This window comes from Pongo abelii, chromosome 20 (genome assembly GCF_028885655.2).
Source record: "Pongo abelii isolate AG06213 chromosome 20, NHGRI_mPonAbe1-v2.0_pri, whole genome shotgun sequence".
Taxonomy (NCBI): Eukaryota; Metazoa; Chordata; class Mammalia; order Primates; family Hominidae; genus Pongo; species Pongo abelii.
Window position 1 is genome coordinate 46302991 of NC_072005.2, and position 17830 is coordinate 46320820.

General features: G+C 51.3%; 1 protein-coding gene across 1 annotated transcript in view; it reads left to right on the forward strand.

Moving 5' to 3' along the window:
• Nucleotides 1–17830, forward strand: part of SPTBN4 (spectrin beta, non-erythrocytic 4) — a 112025-nt gene that overhangs the window by 42683 nt on the left and 51512 nt on the right. Inside the window, exons 13-17 of the mRNA XM_024237088.3 lie at nucleotides 38–188; nucleotides 6416–7364; nucleotides 9114–9251; nucleotides 13084–13834; nucleotides 17118–17320. Of these exons, the coding sequence (XP_024092856.2) occupies nucleotides 38–188; nucleotides 6416–7364; nucleotides 9114–9251; nucleotides 13084–13834; nucleotides 17118–17320 (2192 nt within the window). The remainder of the gene's footprint in view (nucleotides 1–37; nucleotides 189–6415; nucleotides 7365–9113; nucleotides 9252–13083; nucleotides 13835–17117; nucleotides 17321–17830) is intronic.

Consider the following 17830-nt stretch of genomic DNA (forward strand, 5'->3'; position numbering starts at 1 on the left):
GTGCCAGAGGTGTGCTCAGTGCTGTCCCCGCTTGTAGGCTCAGCTGCTGTCCCGGGAGTGTGGGCAGCATCTGGTGGAGGCAGACGACCTCTTGCAGAAGCATGGACTGCTGGAGGGAGACATTGCGGCCCAGAGCGAGCGGGTGGAAGCTCTCAATGCCGCTGCCCTGCGCTTCTCCCAGCTGCAGGGTGAGTCTTGGGGCTGGGGCTGGGGCTATGGGTGGAGACTCTCAGGACTGGTGCTAATAGAGGCAAGAGTGACTCCTGAGAGGAGGAAAGAGTGAGCTCCTTGTCCTTGGAGGCATTTAAGCAGAGCCTAAGATCACGTTCCACTGGGGAAGTCATGGGGAGAATCAGGGCCCTGAGTGGCAGGATGGGCCACTCGACCTCTTCCTGCTTTAGATTCTGCAGTAATAACCCACATTTATTGAGCACTTGTTATGTGCCAAGCCCTTCACAGATTGATCTCAATGAATACCATTTAAAAATACCTGTGTGGGCTGGGCACGGTGGCTCATGCCTATAATTCCAGCCCTTTGGGAGGCCGAGGCAGGAGGATCACTTGAGCCCAGGAATTCAAGACCAGCCTGGCCAACATAGAAAGACATCATCTGTACATAAATAAATAAATAAATAAATAAATAAATAAATAAATAAGCCAGGCACGGTGATACAAGCCTGTAGTGCCAGCTACTTGGAAGCTGAGGCAGGAGGCTCACTTGAGGCCAGGAATTGGAGGCTTCAGTGAGCCATGATCATGCCACTGCACTCCAGCCTGGGTGACACAGTGCGATCTTGTCTCTTAAAAAACAAAAAAGAAAACTTGTTCTAAGTAATGTTAATCAGGGCCTATTTAACAGCAAGTGATAGAAACTCAGTTCAAATAGCTTAAGGTGAAAAGGAGTAGATTGGCTAATGTAACCAAAATGTTCAGGGAAGCCTAGTCAACATGGTGAAACCCCGTCTCTACCAAAAATACAAAAACTTAGGTAGGCATGGTGGTGCACGCCTGTAGTCCCAGCCACTCCAGAGGCTGAGGTGGGAGAATCACCTGAGTCTGGGAAGTCGAGGCTGCAGTAAGCCAAGATTGTGCCACTAAACTCCAGCCTGGGCAACTGGACTGAGACCCTGTCACCAAAAAAAAAAAAAAGTCTGGGGAAGGGTGGGTTTTACCTCAGGCATGGCTGGATCCAGGTATGGCTCAAGGGTGCTTTTAGGACTCCACCTGAGACCAGGCATGGTGCCTCATGCCTGTAATTCCAGAGCTCTGGGAGGCTGAGATGGAAGGATTGCTTGAGGCCAGGAGTTTTGGGCAACATAGCGAGACCCCTTCTCTATATCAAAAAAGAAAAACAAAAAAAAAAAAAAAAAAAAGAAAAAGACTCAGGCCAGGCGCGGTGGCTCGTGCCTGTAATCCTAACACTTTGGAAGGCCGAGGCAGGCGGATCACTTGAGGTCAAGCTTTGGCCAACATGGTGAAACCCCGTCTCTTCTAAAAATACAAAAAAAAATTAGCCAGGCATAGTGGTGCATACCTGTAATCCTAGTTACTCAGGAGGCTGAGGTGGGACGATTGCTTGAACCCTGGAGGCAGAGGTTGCCGTGAGCCGAGATTGCACCACTGCACACTCCAGCCTAGGTGACAGAGCGAGACTCCTTCTCAAAACAAAAACAAAAGACTCCATCTCTCTCATCTCTCTCCATCACTAGACTCTGTGTTGGTGTCACTGTCGAGCAGTCCTGCCCCTTGTGGTATAAATCTGGGATCATTCCGCCCCAAATATACAGCCTAACAGGTTAGCAGAGCCAATGGGACACAGGCCCCTTTCTTCCAAGAGTTCTGACAAAAAGTCCTGGGAGAGCTTGCATTGGCTCACAGTGGGTTCCATCATTGCTCAGCCAATCATTGTGGCCCCAGGGCATGCAGTGATCTAATTGGCCACGTGCATGTGACATGCCTACCCCAGGGCCAGGAGAGGGGTTCAGCCCATTCCAAAGACTTAGACTGAAAAAGAGCAGAGAGGGACGCCCTTACCAGATATGGATGGGACATGGATGCTGATAGGCAAAACCAAGACTGGCTCTAATAAGGTTCCTGTCTTACTTATGTCAATGCCTTCCAGCCAGAGACTACCAGGAGTCCCTCTGTGGTCAAACCAAGTTGGGTTTGGTGGCTCTTTACACACAGCATGGGGAGCTATGGGGCATCTCAGCAAGAAAGTATAATGGGGGGCCAGGTGTGCTGGCTCACCCAGCACTTTGGGAGGCCGAGGTAGGTGGATCACATGAGGTCAGGAGTTCGAGACCAGCCTGGCCAACATGGTGAAACCCCATCCCTACTGAAAATACAAAAAATTAGCTGTGTGTGGTGGCATGCACCTGTAATCCCAGCAACCCGGAAGGCTGAGGCAGGAGAATCGCTTGAATCTGGGAGGCGGAGGTTGCAGTGAGTCTAGATCGTGCCACTGCACACCAGCGTGGGCAACAGGGTGAGACCTCTCTCAAAGAAATATATATATGTATGACTGGGGGCTTATTGTAGGATTTGGGCTTGTATTAGGTGATTTGGAAGATGATTCAGTGTAGTGAGTTTTGCTGTGGATTGGATGCTGTCAGAATATGGGGGTGACTAGGTGATCGGGCATCTTAATCATTTTGATCTAGGTGGTGGGAGGAACAGAAGGAGGCTGTTGCAGTCATTGGCAGCTGTCATTCATCTTAGCCGGTGCGGGGGATGCGTGGTCATTTTTGTGGTTTGCACAGTGACGTTGATTTTGTCTGTGCTCAGGCATGATTATGGAGTGAGTTTGGTTTTGTCCTACTCCATCGCGGTCAGAGTGGCCCCATCTGATATGAGTGTTCTGTGAGATTTTTTTTTTATTATTGTTGTTGTTTACTGCTTTCTTTTTTTTTAGACACTTGTTCTCTCTATGTTACCCAGGCTGGTCTTGAACTCCTGGGCTCAAGCAATCCTCCTGCTTCCACCTCCCAGAGTGTTGGGATTACAGACGTGAGCCACTGTCCCTGGCCATTTCTGTGAGATTATTATTTTTATTTATTTTATTTATTTATTTTTTTGAGATGAGTTTTGCTCTTATTGTCCAGGCTGGAGTGCAATGGCGTGATCTCGGCTCACTGCAACCTCTGCCTCCTGGGTTCAAGCTATTCTCCTGCCTCAGCCTCTTGAGTAGCTGGGATTACAGGCACGCGCCACCATGTCCGGCTAATTTGGTATTTTTAGTAGAGACTGGGTTTCTCCATGTTGGTCAGGCTGGTCTCGAACTTCTGATCAAAGGTGATCTGTCCACCTCAGCCTCCCAAAGTGCTGGGATTACAGGTGTGAGGCACCGCACCCGGCCTGTGAGATTATTTATACTCCTCAGAACACCATGGCTAGCCCTGAGTGCTGATGGCAGTCGGGGCTGCTTTTTTTGTTTCTCACTGATGAGGAAACTGAGGCCCAGGCCATGGAGCTGATAAGAGGGTCTTGAGGCTGGTCCGTATCTCTCCATTAAGATGTTTTCCTCCTTTATCTGGAGCCCACAACCCTTTGGAATCTTGGAGCATTATTGGAAAAGGAAGAACCTGTCTGGTTTGCAGGTTGCTGGGGAAGTTTCTCACCCTAGCCCACCTGGGTCACATCCTAAATGCAAATGTTGAAGTTTCCCTCCACGCCCTGGTGTGGACATCCTGACCCTGGCTCAGCTCCCTCCCATCCCCATCTCACCTCCAGGGGAGGTTGTTGGGACCCTCTCCTTCACCTTAGCTAGGTTTGTCTCAGGAAGCTCCCTTTGCCCTTGCCTTGTGAGTTCTCGGCTCCTGTGACAATCAGCAGCCCCGAGAATTCAGCAGAGAGGGGAGTGCGAGTGTGGGGAGTGCGTTGTCATGGGGATGGGAGGCAGCGCTGCCTGATGGGTGGTCCAGAGTGTGAGCTCCTGATGGACCGCTTGCTTCTTAGCTGATCCTAGGGCAATCCTTCCCCTCTCTGAAGCTCAGTCTCTTCATCTGGAAAATGGGGCTGATAAGGATACTGGCCTCATAGGATGGTTGTGAGAATCAAATGACATTGTGTCAGAGTAAGGGCTGCGTACATGGAAGCTGTTTTTTTTTTTTTTTGTCGTTGTTGTTTTGTTTTCTAAGACAGAGTCTCACTCTGTTGACCAGGCTGGAGTACGGTGGCTCTATCTCGGCTCACTGCAGCGTCAACATCCCTGGCTCAAGTGATCTTCCCACCTCAGCCTCCCGAGTAGCTGAGACTACAGGTGCACTCCACCATGCCCAGCTAATTTTTGTATTTTTGGTAGAGATGGGGTTTTGCCATGTTGCCCAGGCTGGTCTCAAACTCCTGACCTCAAGTGATCTGCCTGCCTCGGCCTCCCAAAGTGTTAGGATTACAGGCGTAAGCCACTGCGCCTGGCAAGAAGCTGTTGTTATTGTAACTATTATTCAGTTGGATACCTTGCGGTTTGAGTCAACATCAGCAAATGTCCAGAATTACAGAAATCCCGCATTCCACCTAGGGCAGTGTCTCACTTTTATGATCCAGTAAGAAATACACAGCCAGGCAGTGGCTCATGCCTGTAATCCCAGTACTTTGGGAGGCCAAAGTGGGTAAATTGCTTGAGCCCAGATATTGGAGACCAGCCAGCGAGACTCCATTTCTACAAAAAACTTAGAAAAAACATTAGCCAGGCATGGTGTTGTGGGCCCATAGTCCCAGCTACTCAGGAAGCTGAGGCGGGAGGATTACTTGAGCCCAGGAGTTGGAGGCTGCAGTGAGCCATGATCATGCCACTGCACTCCAGTCTGGGTGATAGAGTGAGACCCTATCTCTAAAATAAATAAATAAGTAAATACACTTACCTTATGACTCAGAGTTCACATGCATACATGAGCACACAGGCTAACACAGAGGTTTTATAAAACAATACTTCCAGGCTGGGCGCGGTAGCTCAGGCCTGTAATCCCAGCACTTTAAGAGGCTGAGGGGGGCAGATCATGAGGTCAGGAGTTCAAGACCAGTCTGGCCAACATAGCGAAACCCCGTCTCTACTAAAAATACAAAAAAATTATCTGGACATGGTGGCGCGCGCCTGTAATCCCAGCTACTCTGGAGGCTGAGGCAGGAGAATCGCATCAACCTGGGAGGTGGAGGTTGCAGTGAGCTGAGATCAAGCCATTGCACTCCAGCCCAGGCGACAGTGAGAGACTCTGTCTCAATAAAACAGACAAACAAACAATACCAAAAAACAACAGCAACAACAACAACAAAAATACTTCCCCTGACCTTGTTTTGCATTGTGATATTTTCCATTCCTTCTATTCTATTCCACCAAACAAATGCTGGCTGTGACCCATTAAATTAACTTCACTGTTTTCTAGTCGCCAACCAGCCATCCAGGAGGAAGGTGAAATATTTAAGGAAAAAGAGGGAGTTCGGGGTTAAGCACGGTGGCTCATGCCTATAATCCCAACACTTCAGGAGGCCAAGTGGAAGGATTGCTTGAGGCCAGGAGTTCAAGACCAGCCTGGCCAACATAGTGAGATCCTGTCTCTATTTTAAAAAGAAAAAGGAGTGCAGATAACCACTGGGATCGATAGATAATGCAACAGAGGATGACAGAGGAAACCTAGAAATATGGCTTAAGAAAAGAGAAGTTGGCCGGTAGCAGTGGCTCATGCCTGTAATCCCAGCAGTTCAGGAGGCCAAGGCAGGTGGATCACTTGAGGTCAGGAGTTTGAGACCAGCCTGGCCAGCATGGTGAAACCCCATCTCTACTAAAAATACAAAAATGAGCCGGGCGTGGTGGCGGGAGCCTGTAATCCTAGCTACTAGGGAGGCTGAGGCATGAGAATCGCTTAAACCTGGAGGTGGAGGTTGCAGTGAACCGAGATCGCGCTACTGCACCCCAGCCTGGGCAACAGAGTAAGACTCTGTCTCAAACAAAGAAAAAACAAAGAAGTTTCATTTGACTCAGTTCTGACATAAGCACAATTTTCACTCAAATATACAGAATCTGAGATGCTCTGAATCCATCCATCATTCAGTCAACAAATCACTGCATTCACTAGGCTACAGCTCTGGGTGCCACCCTTTGCTGGGCAGTGTTTGGGATAGGGTGTGACAGCCCCAGGTCCTGCCCTTAAGGAGCTCTCAGTCCAGTGGGGGAGACAGGACAAGGCAATGACAACACAGAGTAGTCAGGGCTAGGATGGGGAAGCAGAGAAGCCTGAGAGGGTCGAGGAGGAGCCTGCTCCAGCCTTGGGGTGTCAGGGAAGGCTGCCTGGAGGAGGAGCCACGTGACCCGGCATCTGATGACGTCACACCAAGGACAGGGTAGGTAGCCCGCACGATCCTCTCTTGGGCGCCCCTTGGCTTGTGACCAATCCTGGATGCTCCCCTTCTCCTGGTTCAGGCTACCAGCCCTGCGACCCGCAGGTCATCTGCAACCGCGTGAACCACGTGCACGGCTGCCTGGCGGAGCTGCAGGAGCAGGCAGCGCGGCGACGCGCGGAGCTGGAGGCCTCGCGGAGCCTGTGGGCGCTGCTGCAGGAGCTGGAGGAGGCCGAGAGCTGGGCGCGCGACAAGGAGCGTCTCCTGGAGGCTGCAGGCGGCGGCGGTGCGGCGGGCGCGGCGGGTGCAGCGGGCACAGCGGGCGGCGCGCATGACCTGTCCAGCACCGCGCGCCTCCTGGCCCAGCACAAGATCCTACAGGGCGAGCTGGGCGGGCGGCGGGCGTTGCTGCAGCAGGCCCTGCGGTGTGGCGAGGAGTTGGTTGCAGCCGGCGGTGCCGTCGGCCCGGGAGCAGAGACGGTGCACCTGGTGGGCCTGGCAGAGCGCGCGGCGAGTGCCCGGCGCCGCTGGCAGCGGCTGGAAGAGGCGGCTGCACGGCGAGAGCGGCGGCTGCAGGAGGCGCGGGCGCTGCACCAGTTCGGCGCTGACCTCGACGGGCTGCTGGACTGGCTTCGCGACGCTTACCGCCTGGCAGCCGCCGGTGACTTCGGCCACGACGAAGCTTCCAGCCGCCGCCTGGCACGCCAGCACCGCGCGCTCACCGGGGAGGTGGAGGCACATCGCGGGCCCGTGAGCGGCCTGCGGCGCCAGCTGGCGACACTCGGGGGTGCCAGTGGCGCAGGGCCACTGGTGGTGGCGCTGCAAGTGCGCGTGGTGGAAGCAGAGCAGTTGTTCGCTGAGGTGACGGAAGTGGCGGCACTGCGGCGCCAGTGGCTGCGGGACGCGCTCGCAGTCTACCGCATGTTTGGCGAGGTGCACGCGTGTGAGCTGTGGATCGGCGAGAAGGAGCAATGGCTGCTCTCCATGCGTGTGCCGGATTCACTCGACGACGTCGAGGTGGTGCAGCACCGGTGAGCGCGCACATGCGGGACTCCGGGGTCCCCTTCCTCATGCACCCAGTCTCACCTTCATTGGTTCAACAGTTTCCATGTTCGCCAGCTGGAACTAGGGGTTCCAATCCCTGCTTCACCCATAGCCAGCTTTGTGACAGTTCTGCAACCTGCCTAACCTTCCTGAACCTCAGCTTGCCCACCTGTATAATGGGGGTAATATTAGTCCCTACCCAGGCTTGTGATGAACGGTAAATGAGTTCATACATGCAGAATACGAAGCAAATGCCTGGGGGTAGAGGAAACATTCCCCCAGCATTTGCTCTTGTTACCCAGGCTTACATTCGCCAAGCATGAAATCAATGACCTATGCTTCTACACGGACACCTCAGCCTGGCCCCTCTGCTGGGAGGCCTCCCATTGCTTCTACACAAATGTCACCTCCCTAGCTACTAAAATAGCTCTGACCCTTGTTATTTTCCATTGCTTCATCCTGTTTTACATTCCTTTGTAGCACTTACCATCCCATGACATATTGTATACTGACTTGTCTGTTGGCTGACTTAGCAATGAGTTGTTCAATTAGTGGGTGAACAATGCCTATTCCCCCTCTGCACCACTCTCTCTGAGCATCTTATTCATCCATACATTCATTCAGCAGGTGTTTACTGAGTGCCTATGCCTTTCTAGGTCTTATGCTGGACACTGCTGGAAACACAGAGCTGCTCCTTGCCCCTACTGTGCCCGCAGTTGCCCAGTTCTTTGAAACATTGATTTAAAGATGGGAGGACCATGTCTAGCTTAAAATAGACCTCAGTGGCTGCCGTGTGGAGGGCGGGCTGGAGCGGGTGAGAGTTGTGGCTGGGAACACAGAGAGGCAACTGGGGTGGGGACCCAGATGGAGCGGAACAAGATTAGACCAGGGCGGGAGGTAAGTAGACAGGCCATGGAGACCGATGGGCCGGAGCGATTTTCCAAAACAAAGCCCAGGGCTCTGGCCTGGCAGATGACAGTGCTGTCCCCAACATGGGGGCCCAGAGGAAGAACAAATTTGAGTCAGGTGGGTGTGAATAGCCCCAAGAAGGTATACAGCAGGCTTTGAGGTTGAAGACAGGTTCAAAAGGTAAGAGGTTGAGGCTGGAGACTGAGGTGTGACTGTCATGAGTTCAGGGGCGAAGACCAAGGCTGTGGGGTTGGGTGGAATCGTCGAAGAAGGGTATGAAGGAAAACCCAGAGGGCTCAGGGTGGAGTTGCTGCTGAGTAATCTCACATTTAAACATCAGGTAGAGGCTAGGCGTGGTGGCTCACGCCTGTAATCCCAGCACTTTGGGAAGCCGAGGTGGGTGGATCATATAAGATCAGGAGTTGGAGACCAGCCTGGCCAACATGGTGAAATCCCGTTTCTACTAAAAATAGAAAAGTTAGCTGGGCATGGTGGCGCATGCTTGTAATCCCAGCTACTTGGGAGGCTGAGACATGAGAATCGCCTGAATCTGGGAGGCAGAGATTGCAGTGAGCCACAATCGTGCCACTGCACTCCAGCCTGGGTGACAGAGCGAGACTCTGTCTCAATACATACATACATAAATTAATTAAATTAAATTAAATTAAATTAAATTAAATAAACAGCAAGTAGAAGAGAAGGAGCCCACAAAGGAGGCTGAAAAGGAGGGTAGATTGAGAATTAGGAGTAGAACCAGTAGAAGGCATTTCATAAAACTAAGGTCCGCAGGGTTCGGGTGTCTGAGCATCTCCATCCTCCTTCTGCAGATTCGAGAGCCTGGACCAAGAGATGAACAGCCTGATGGGCCGCGTTCTGGACGTGAACCACACGGTCCAGGAGCTGGTGGAAGGAGGCCACCCCAGTTCAGATGAGGTGCGTTCCTGCCAGGACCACCTCAACAGCAGGTAGGAGGGCCTGGGGCTGGGAGTCCCTCCCGTCCTTCCCTTCCACACTAACACAACCAGGGACAGCAAGATGTACAATCTCAAACCCCTGGAATCATAATGGCCACCTGATAAATCAACAAAATGTTGACCAAAAATCATAATCCCTAATACTGGTGATGATGTGGTAAAATTAAAACAGACATTTCAGTTGGCTGTTCATTTATTTGTCCAGAAAGAATTTATTGGATATCTATAATCTGCCAGGAGTATTCCCAAGCACTTTATATACCTTTCTAAAGTATCCCAACATTCTTCCAGACACAGTGGCTCATACCTGTAATCCCAGCACTTTGGGAGGCTGAGATGGGTGGATCGCTTGAGCTCATGAGTTCAAGACCAGCCTGGGCAACATGGTGAAACCCCATCTCTCTCTCTACCAAAATATATATATACGTATACATATATGTATATATACATGTGTATATATATATGTGTGTGTGTGTGTGTGTGTGTATATATATATCTATATATATGGCACATTTGTAGTCCCAGCTACACGGGAGGCTGAGGTGGGAGGATGCCTTGAGCCCAGGAGGTAGAGATTGCAGTGAACAGAGATTGTGCCACTGCACTCCAGCCTGAGCAACAGAGCCAGACTTTGTCTCAAAAAAAAAAATTCCCAATATCCTAATTTCCATAGTAAAGGTCCTAGAATTCAGAAAAAACTCTCTCTCTCTCTCTCTCTCTCTCTCTCTCTCAACAGGATCTTGCTTTGTTGCCCAGGCTGGAATACAGTGGTGTGATCATGGCCCATTGCAGCTTCTAACACCTAGGCTCAAGTGATCCTCCCACCTCTGCCTCCTGAGGAACTGGGACTACAGGTGCACACCACCATGCCCAGCTAATTAAATTTTTTTTTTGTAGAGACGGGGTCTCACTATGTTGGCCATGCTGGTCTTACAACTTCCGGGCTCGGCTGGGTGTGGTGGCTCACACCTGTAATCCCAGCACTTTGGGAGGCCAATGCAGGTGGATCACCTGAGGTCAGGAGTTCGAGACCAGCCTGACCAATACGGTGAAACCTCGTCTCTACTAAAAATACAAAAATTATCCGGGCATGGTGGCATGCGCCTGTAGTCCTAGCTACTCAGGAGGCTGAGGCAGAAGAATTGCTTGAACCCGGGAGGCAGAGGCTACAGTGAGCCGAGATCACACCACTGCACTCCAGCCTAGATGACAGAGCAAGAATCTATATCAGAAACAAACAAACAAACAAAAAACAAAACCTCCTGGCCTCCTCCCACCTCGGCCTTCCAAAGAGCTGGGATTACAGTGTAAGCTACTGCTCCTAGCCCAGAACTCTTTAAGATAAGTAACAAACTAATATCAGTACCTCTGGAATACTACCAGCAATTCTCCCAGTGCAGGTGGGGTTCATAGATGGAAGATACAAGTCCAAAAAGGTGAACTCCTTATCCGAGATTACTCAGTCTATAAGTAGGAGTCAAATGCAGTTCTGGCTGAATCCTGAGCTGGAGCTGTTTATCTAATATATCCAGTCTTCCTGGTAACACAATGGGGTGGAAACTACCCTACATTAGAGAGGAGAAAACTGGATCTCAGAGAGGTGAAGATGGAGGCCCAAGGTTACACAACAAGTTAGGGGATCAAACCAGGCTTTGAAGATGGATATGTTTGACTTCAAAGACTGTGCTCTTTTTTTTTTTTTTTTTTTTTTTTTATTTCTTGAGACACGGTCTTGCTCTTTCACCTAGACTGGAGTGCAGTGATACGATCATGGCTCACTACAGCCTTCACCGCCCCCGCCCTGAGCTCAAGAAATCCTCCTGCCTCAGCCTCTTGAGCAGCGGGACTATGGATGCACACCACTGCACCCAGCTAATTTTTGTATTTTTTGTACAGATGGGGTCTCACTTTGTTGCCCAGACTGGTCTCGAACTCCTGGGCTCGAGTGATCTTCTGCCTTGGCCTCCGCAAGTGCTGGAATTACAGGCGTGAGCCACTGCGCCCCACCCAAAGACTATGCTCTTGACTCTGTGCTGTAAGACTCCAATATCCAGGGATTTTAAAACCTCTGTAGCCGAGGCCATCGCAAAGCATCCAGGCCTAAAAAGATAACTACAACAGTAACGATTTACAGCATGTAGAGAGATCTATATGCCAAGTGCTTTAGCCACATCATCTCATTACACACTCAGTGAAGTGGACTTTATTATCCCCATTTTCCAGATAAGGAAACTGAAGATCAGAGAAGGAAATGATTTGCCCAAGGTCACATGGCAAATCTGGCCAGAGCAGAACTTGAACTCGGGTCCGTCTGATTTCAGAGTCCTAATCTCTGTCCTTGTGGTGTGTCCATTCTAGAGGGAGCAGAAAGACAGTTAAATACACTAATAAATGAACAAAATATTTAGAGAATCATAATGGCTTTATGCAAGAAACAGGCAGGGCATGGTGGGTCACGCCTGTAATCCTAGCATTTTGGGAGGCCGAGGCAAGCAGATCACTCGAGGTCAGGAGTTTCAGACCAGCCTGGCCAATGTGATGAAACCCCATCTCTATTAAAAATACAAAAACTAGCCGGGCATGGTGGTGCACGCCTGTAATCCCAGCTACTTGGGAGGCTGAGGTAGGAGAATCCCATGAACCTGGGAGGCGGAGGTTGCAGTGAGCTGAGATCGTGCCACTGCACTCCAGCCTGGGCAACAGAGCAAGACTCTGTCTAAAAAAGAAAACAAAATTTAAAAAACCCAAACTATTGAGGACCCCAAGAGCTTGTTTTAGTGGGTCATATCTATTGCTATTTACTATATTAGAACTTAATACTGAGAAAATTTAAAATGTTTTTATTTTTATTTGTTTTGAGACAGGGTCTCTTCACTCTGTCACCCAGGCTGGGAGTACAGTGGCACAATCATGGCTCACTGCAGCCTCGACTTCCCAGGCTCCAGCAATCCTCCCATCTCAGCCTCCCAAGTAGCTGGGACCATAGGTGTGCACCCCCACACCCAGCTAATTTTTGTATTTTAGGAGTCTCACCATGTTGCCCAGGCTGCACTCCAACTCCTGAGCTCAAGCGATCCACCTGCTTCCACCTTCCAAAGTGCTGGGATTACAGGTGTGAACCACTGCACCCGGCTGAGAAATTTGAAAACATTATTTAAAAATAACAATAAACTGGGAGTGGTGCGTGCGTGTAGTCACAGCTACCCGGGAGGCTGAGGTGGGAGGACTGCTTGAGCCTGGGAATTGGAGGCTTCAGTGTGCTATAAACAAGTTCATGAATAGCCACTGCATTCTAGCCTGGGCAACATAGTGAGATCTCATGTCTTAAAAAAAAGTTTTTAAATCTAAATATCTAATATGTTAATATAACTAACATTTTTACAAAAAATAACTTTTCATGACAAAAAAATGTGCTAAGAGTGGCATTGTTTCGTACCTTTGCAAATCTCTTTAAAGTTTGGTTTAAGAGATGGCAGCTGGGCTTCTCTGAAGTCAGAGTTGGCTTCTGCACTCAGTCTCTCTTGCTGCCTCTGGAAAACTCCACTGAACACTCGGGAAAGAATGAGAGTGAAAAAGCAAATAGCGTCTTAACACATTTTTATGCAGACAGTTTTGTCCTCGATCAGATTACATGTTGAGAACGGCTGCCCTAAGCAAAAGTGCTGGGTAGGGTTCCATTTTACACCGGCAGAAACTAGGAAAACTTTCTGAGGTCCCACAGTGGCTGGGTGGCTTGGGCCTGGATTCTACCCTGGGTCGGCGGGCCCTCCGCGCCCAAGAGGAGTCCCTGTCCTCCTCAAGTCACTCTCTTTCCCCTGGGCAGGTGGAACCGCATCGTGGAGCTAGTGGAACAGCGCAAAGAGGAAATGAGCGCGGTGCTGCTGGTGGAGAACCACGTGCTGGAGGTGGCCGAGGTGCGCACCCAAGTGCGTGAAAAGCGGCGAGCTGTGGAGAGCGCGCCCCGGGCCGGCGGCGCCCTGCAGTGGCGTCTTAGCGGCCTAGAGGCCGCTCTGCAGGCGCTGGAGCCGCGCCAGGCGGCCCTTCTGGAGGAGGCAGCCCTACTGGCTGAGCGCTTCCCGGCGCAGGCTGCGCGGCTGCACCAGGGCGCGGAAGAGCTGGGGGCCGAGTGGGGCGCGCTAGCCAGCGCGGCTCAGGCCTGCGGCGAGGCGGTGGCGGCAGCAGGGCGCCTGCAGCGCTTCCTACATGACCTCGACGCTTTCCTCGACTGGCTCGTGCGCGCCCAGGAGGCGGCGGGCGGCAGCGAGGGGCCCCTGCCCAACAGCCTAGAAGAGGCGGACGCGCTGCTGGCGCGCCACGCTGCGCTCAAGGAGGAAGTGGACCAGCGCGAGGAAGACTATGCTCGCATCGTGGCGGCCAGCGAGGCGCTGCTGGCCGCCGACGGCGCAGAGCTGGGCCCGGGCCTGGCACTAGACGAGTGGCTGCCACACCTCGAACTTGGCTGGCATAAACTGCTCGGCTTGTGGGAGGCGCGCAGGGAGGCGCTGGTCCAGGCGCACATCTACCAGCTCTTCCTGCGGGATCTACGCCAGGCGCTCGTGGTGCTGCGTAACCAGGTGCCCACTCCGGGTGTACATTTGGGAGAGGGAGAGTACGAGGCCGTGGGGGGATTGCAGGGACAGGGACATGCGGAGGTGGGGAGGAGGGTGTTTCCTGGGACCACTGGGTTCTCTGAGGTGGGTGGGAGGTGAGAGAGTATCCGGAATGGATAACTGAGTTTGTGGATCATCCAGTGTGTGTGGAAGCGTGTATGTAACAGAATTTGAGGAGTATGATCAGTGGGGTATGTTGGTGGCTTATCGGAGGTGACAGTTTGTGGGCTATCTCGAGTAAGTAATGCACAAGGATATTTATTGGAGTAGCTTCCTGGGTTCGTGGATTATCTGAAAGGAAATAAGACTATGAGGTTGATTGGTGATGGTTAAATGGGATTCAAAGAAGATCTTGGTATGGATAACAAAGGATTAGGATTATGGAGGTAGATAACAGGCTGAGGGGTTGTTGGATTCAGTCAGTGATTGTGGATTACAAGATGTGGATACCTAAATTAGCACAATATCTTCATTTCTGGGGATGACAACTATGGATTCTCTGGAGAGAGTAACTGTGTCTGTGGCATGAGGAACCAAGTGCAGTGGTTATCTGGGAACAGCCAATCCAGTTTGGAGATCACTCTGGGATGGGAACCAAGTTTGAGAATTTTGGCAAGATAGAACAGCCAGTTTTCAGATTGTCCAGTGTTTGGGGATCATCTTAGAAAGGGTGCCTGCCTATACTGGTTATATAAGGGATGCTGACCCAGTTTGAGGATTATCTACGCAGTGGTCCCCAATCTTTTTTTTTTTTTTTTTTAGATAGAGTCTTGCTCTGTAGCTAGGCTGGAGGGCAGTGGCGTGATCTCAGCTCACTGAAACCTCAGCCTCCCGGGTTCAAACGATTCTCCTGCCTTGGCCTCCCGAGTAGCTGGGACTACAGGTGTAAGCCACCACGCCCAGCTAATTTTTGTATTTTTAGTAGAGATGGGGTTTCACCATGTTGGCCAGGATGGTCTCGATCTCTTGACCTCATGATCCGCCTGCCTCGGCCTCCCAAAGTGTGGGGATTACAGACATGAGCCACTGCACCAGGCCCAGTCCCTAATCTTTTTGGCACCAAGGACCGGTTTTCTGGAAGACAATTTTTTCCACAAACCAGTGGGAAAAGGAGGAATGTTTTCAGGATGATTCAAGCGAATTACATTTATTGCGTGCTTTACTTCTATTGTTATTACATTATAACATATAATGAAATAATTATAAAACTCACTATAATGTAGAATCAGTGGGAGTCCTGAGCTTGTTTTCCTGCAACTAGACGGTCCCATCTAGTGACATCTAGGGGTGATGGGAGGCAGCAACAGATCATCAGGCGTTAGATTCTCATAAGGAGTGTCAACCTGGATCCCCCACATGCGCAGTTCACAATAGGGTTTGCGTTCCTATGAGAATGTAAAGCTGCTGCTGATCTGACAGGAGGCAGAGCTCAGACAGTAATGGTCACTCGCCCCCCCACCTCCTGCTATGGCGGCCCAGTTTTTAACAGGCGATGGACTAGTACCCCTCTGTGGCCCAGGGCTTGGGAAATCCTGATCTAGGGAGTGGAGGAGAAAGGATAGAAAGCCCCTGAATCATAAGATTACTAAATATGGAGCTGAAGTGGCCTTGAGAGACCCTTTCCGACCCACCCATTTAAAAAATAGAGACAGGATCTTGCTATGCTGCCCAGGCTGGTCTCCAGCTCCTGGGCTCAAACAATCCCCCTGCTTTCGCCTCCCAAAGTGCTGGGATTGCAGGTGTGAGCCACCGTGCCCAGCCCTGACCCACCCATTTTACTAGTTAGAAAACTAACCCCAGAGGGAAAAGAACTTCCTTGAGTTCACACAGTACCCAATTTAGTTGTCTTCTTTTTTTGAGACAGGACCTCACTCTGTCACCCAGGCCAGAGTGCAGTGGCACAATCACGGCTCACTGCAGCCTTGATCTATGGGGCTCAAGCAGTCCTCCCACCTCAGCCCTCCAAGTAGCTGGGACTACAGGCACGTGCCACCAGGCCTGGTTAATTTTTTGTATTTTTAGTAGAGATGGGATTTCACCATGTTGCCCAGGCTGGTCTTGAACTCCTAGGGTCAAGAGATCCTCCCGCCTCTGCCTCCCAAAGTGCTGGGATTATAGGCATGAGCCACCATGCCCAGCCTTCAGTCTTCATATTAACCAAATATATATATATTTTTTGAGATGGGGTCTTGCTCTGTCACGCAGGCTGGAATGCAGTGGCGTGATCTTGGCTCACTGCATCTCCTCCGCCTTCTGGGTTCAAGCTATTCTTCTGCCTCAGCCTCCTGAGTAGCTGGGATTACACGTGTGTGCCGCTACACCCAGCTAATATTTGTATTTGTAGTAGAGATGAGGTTTCACCATATTGACCAGGCTGGTCTCGAACTCCTGACCTCAGGTGATCCACCCACCTCGGCCTCCCAAAGTGCTGGGATTACAGGCATGAGCCACCATGCCCAGCCTAATATTAACCAAATATTTACTGAGTGCCTCCTCTGTGCTGGGCACTATTTTGGGGCTGAGCACACCTCAGGCAACAAAATACAAAATCCTGCCCTCATGTGGTTGACATTCTAGTATGTGGGGGAGGAGAGAGTAAACAAGTCAATGCATCACTAATATTGCCAGGTACATGCTATGAGAAATAATACAGGAGGGTTGGCCGGGTGTGGTGGCTCACGCCTGTAATCCCAGCACTTCGGGAGTCCAAGACAGGTGGATCACCTGCGGTCAGGAGTTTGAGACCAGCCTGGCCAATGTGGTGAAACTCCATCTCTACCAAAAATACAAAAAAATTAGCCAGGCATGGTGGTATGCACCTGTAATCCCAGATACTTGGGAGGCTGAGACAGGAGAATCACTTGAACCCAGGAGGTGGAGGTTGCAGTGAACCGGGATTGCACCACTCCGTCCAGCCTGGGCAACAGAGTGAGACTCCATCTGCTCCCTCCCTGCGAAAAAGAAATAATACAGGAGGGTAGTGGGATAGGGCTGGGGTGGGAGTTGATAAATTTGGCAGGGTGGTCAGAGACCTGAAGAAAGTGAAGGAGCCAGCCATGGGGGTATCTGGAGGGACAGACTGCCAGGCAGAGGCACCAGCATGGGCAACGGCCCCGAAGTGGGACCACAACTGGAATGTTCTATGCTTGCAAGGTTGCGGGGAGTGGTGGCAAGCCAGGCTGGCAGCCTCTCCCAGGTCCTGGAATGGAATGAGGCTGACCTTTGCACCATGCTCCCTCCTCCCCAGGAGATGGCGCTGTCTGGTGCGGAGCTCCCGGGCACAGTGGAATCAGTGGAGGAGGCCTTGAAACAGCACCGTGATTTTCTCACCACCATGGAGCTGAGCCAGCAAAAGATGCAGGTGGCCGTGCAGGCTGCAGAGGGCCTGCTGAGGCAGGGCAACATCTACGGGGAGCAGGCTCAGGAGGCTGTGACCCGGCTGCTGGAGAAGTAGGTCCCCCAGACCCATCCACCCCAGGGAGGGGGCAGAAGATGGGGCCCAGCATAGGGGAGTGGTGTGGGAGGCCAGGGTCCCACTCCTTTCATCACGATTTCTGCTTCTCTGGGGCTCTTTCCTATTTCTATTTAATTCCATGTTGTCTTAGATTTGATTTAAGTGGATTTTTTTTTTTTGAGACGGGGTCTCACTCTGTTACCCAGGCTGGAATGCAGTGGCACGATCTCAGCTCACTGCAACCCTCACCTCCTAGGTTCAAGTGATTCTCCTGCCTCGGCCTCCCGAGTAGCTGGGGCTACAGGCATGAGCCACCATGCCCGGCTAATTTTTGTATTTTTAGTAGAGACACAGTTTCACCATGTTGGCCAGACTGGTCTTGAACTCTTGACCACCTGCCTTGGCCTCCCAAAGTGCTGTGATTAGCCGCATGAGCCACTGCACCTGGCCTTAAGTGGATATATTGTGAAAAGGTAACCTGAGGCTGTCAACCCAAAAGATACAGA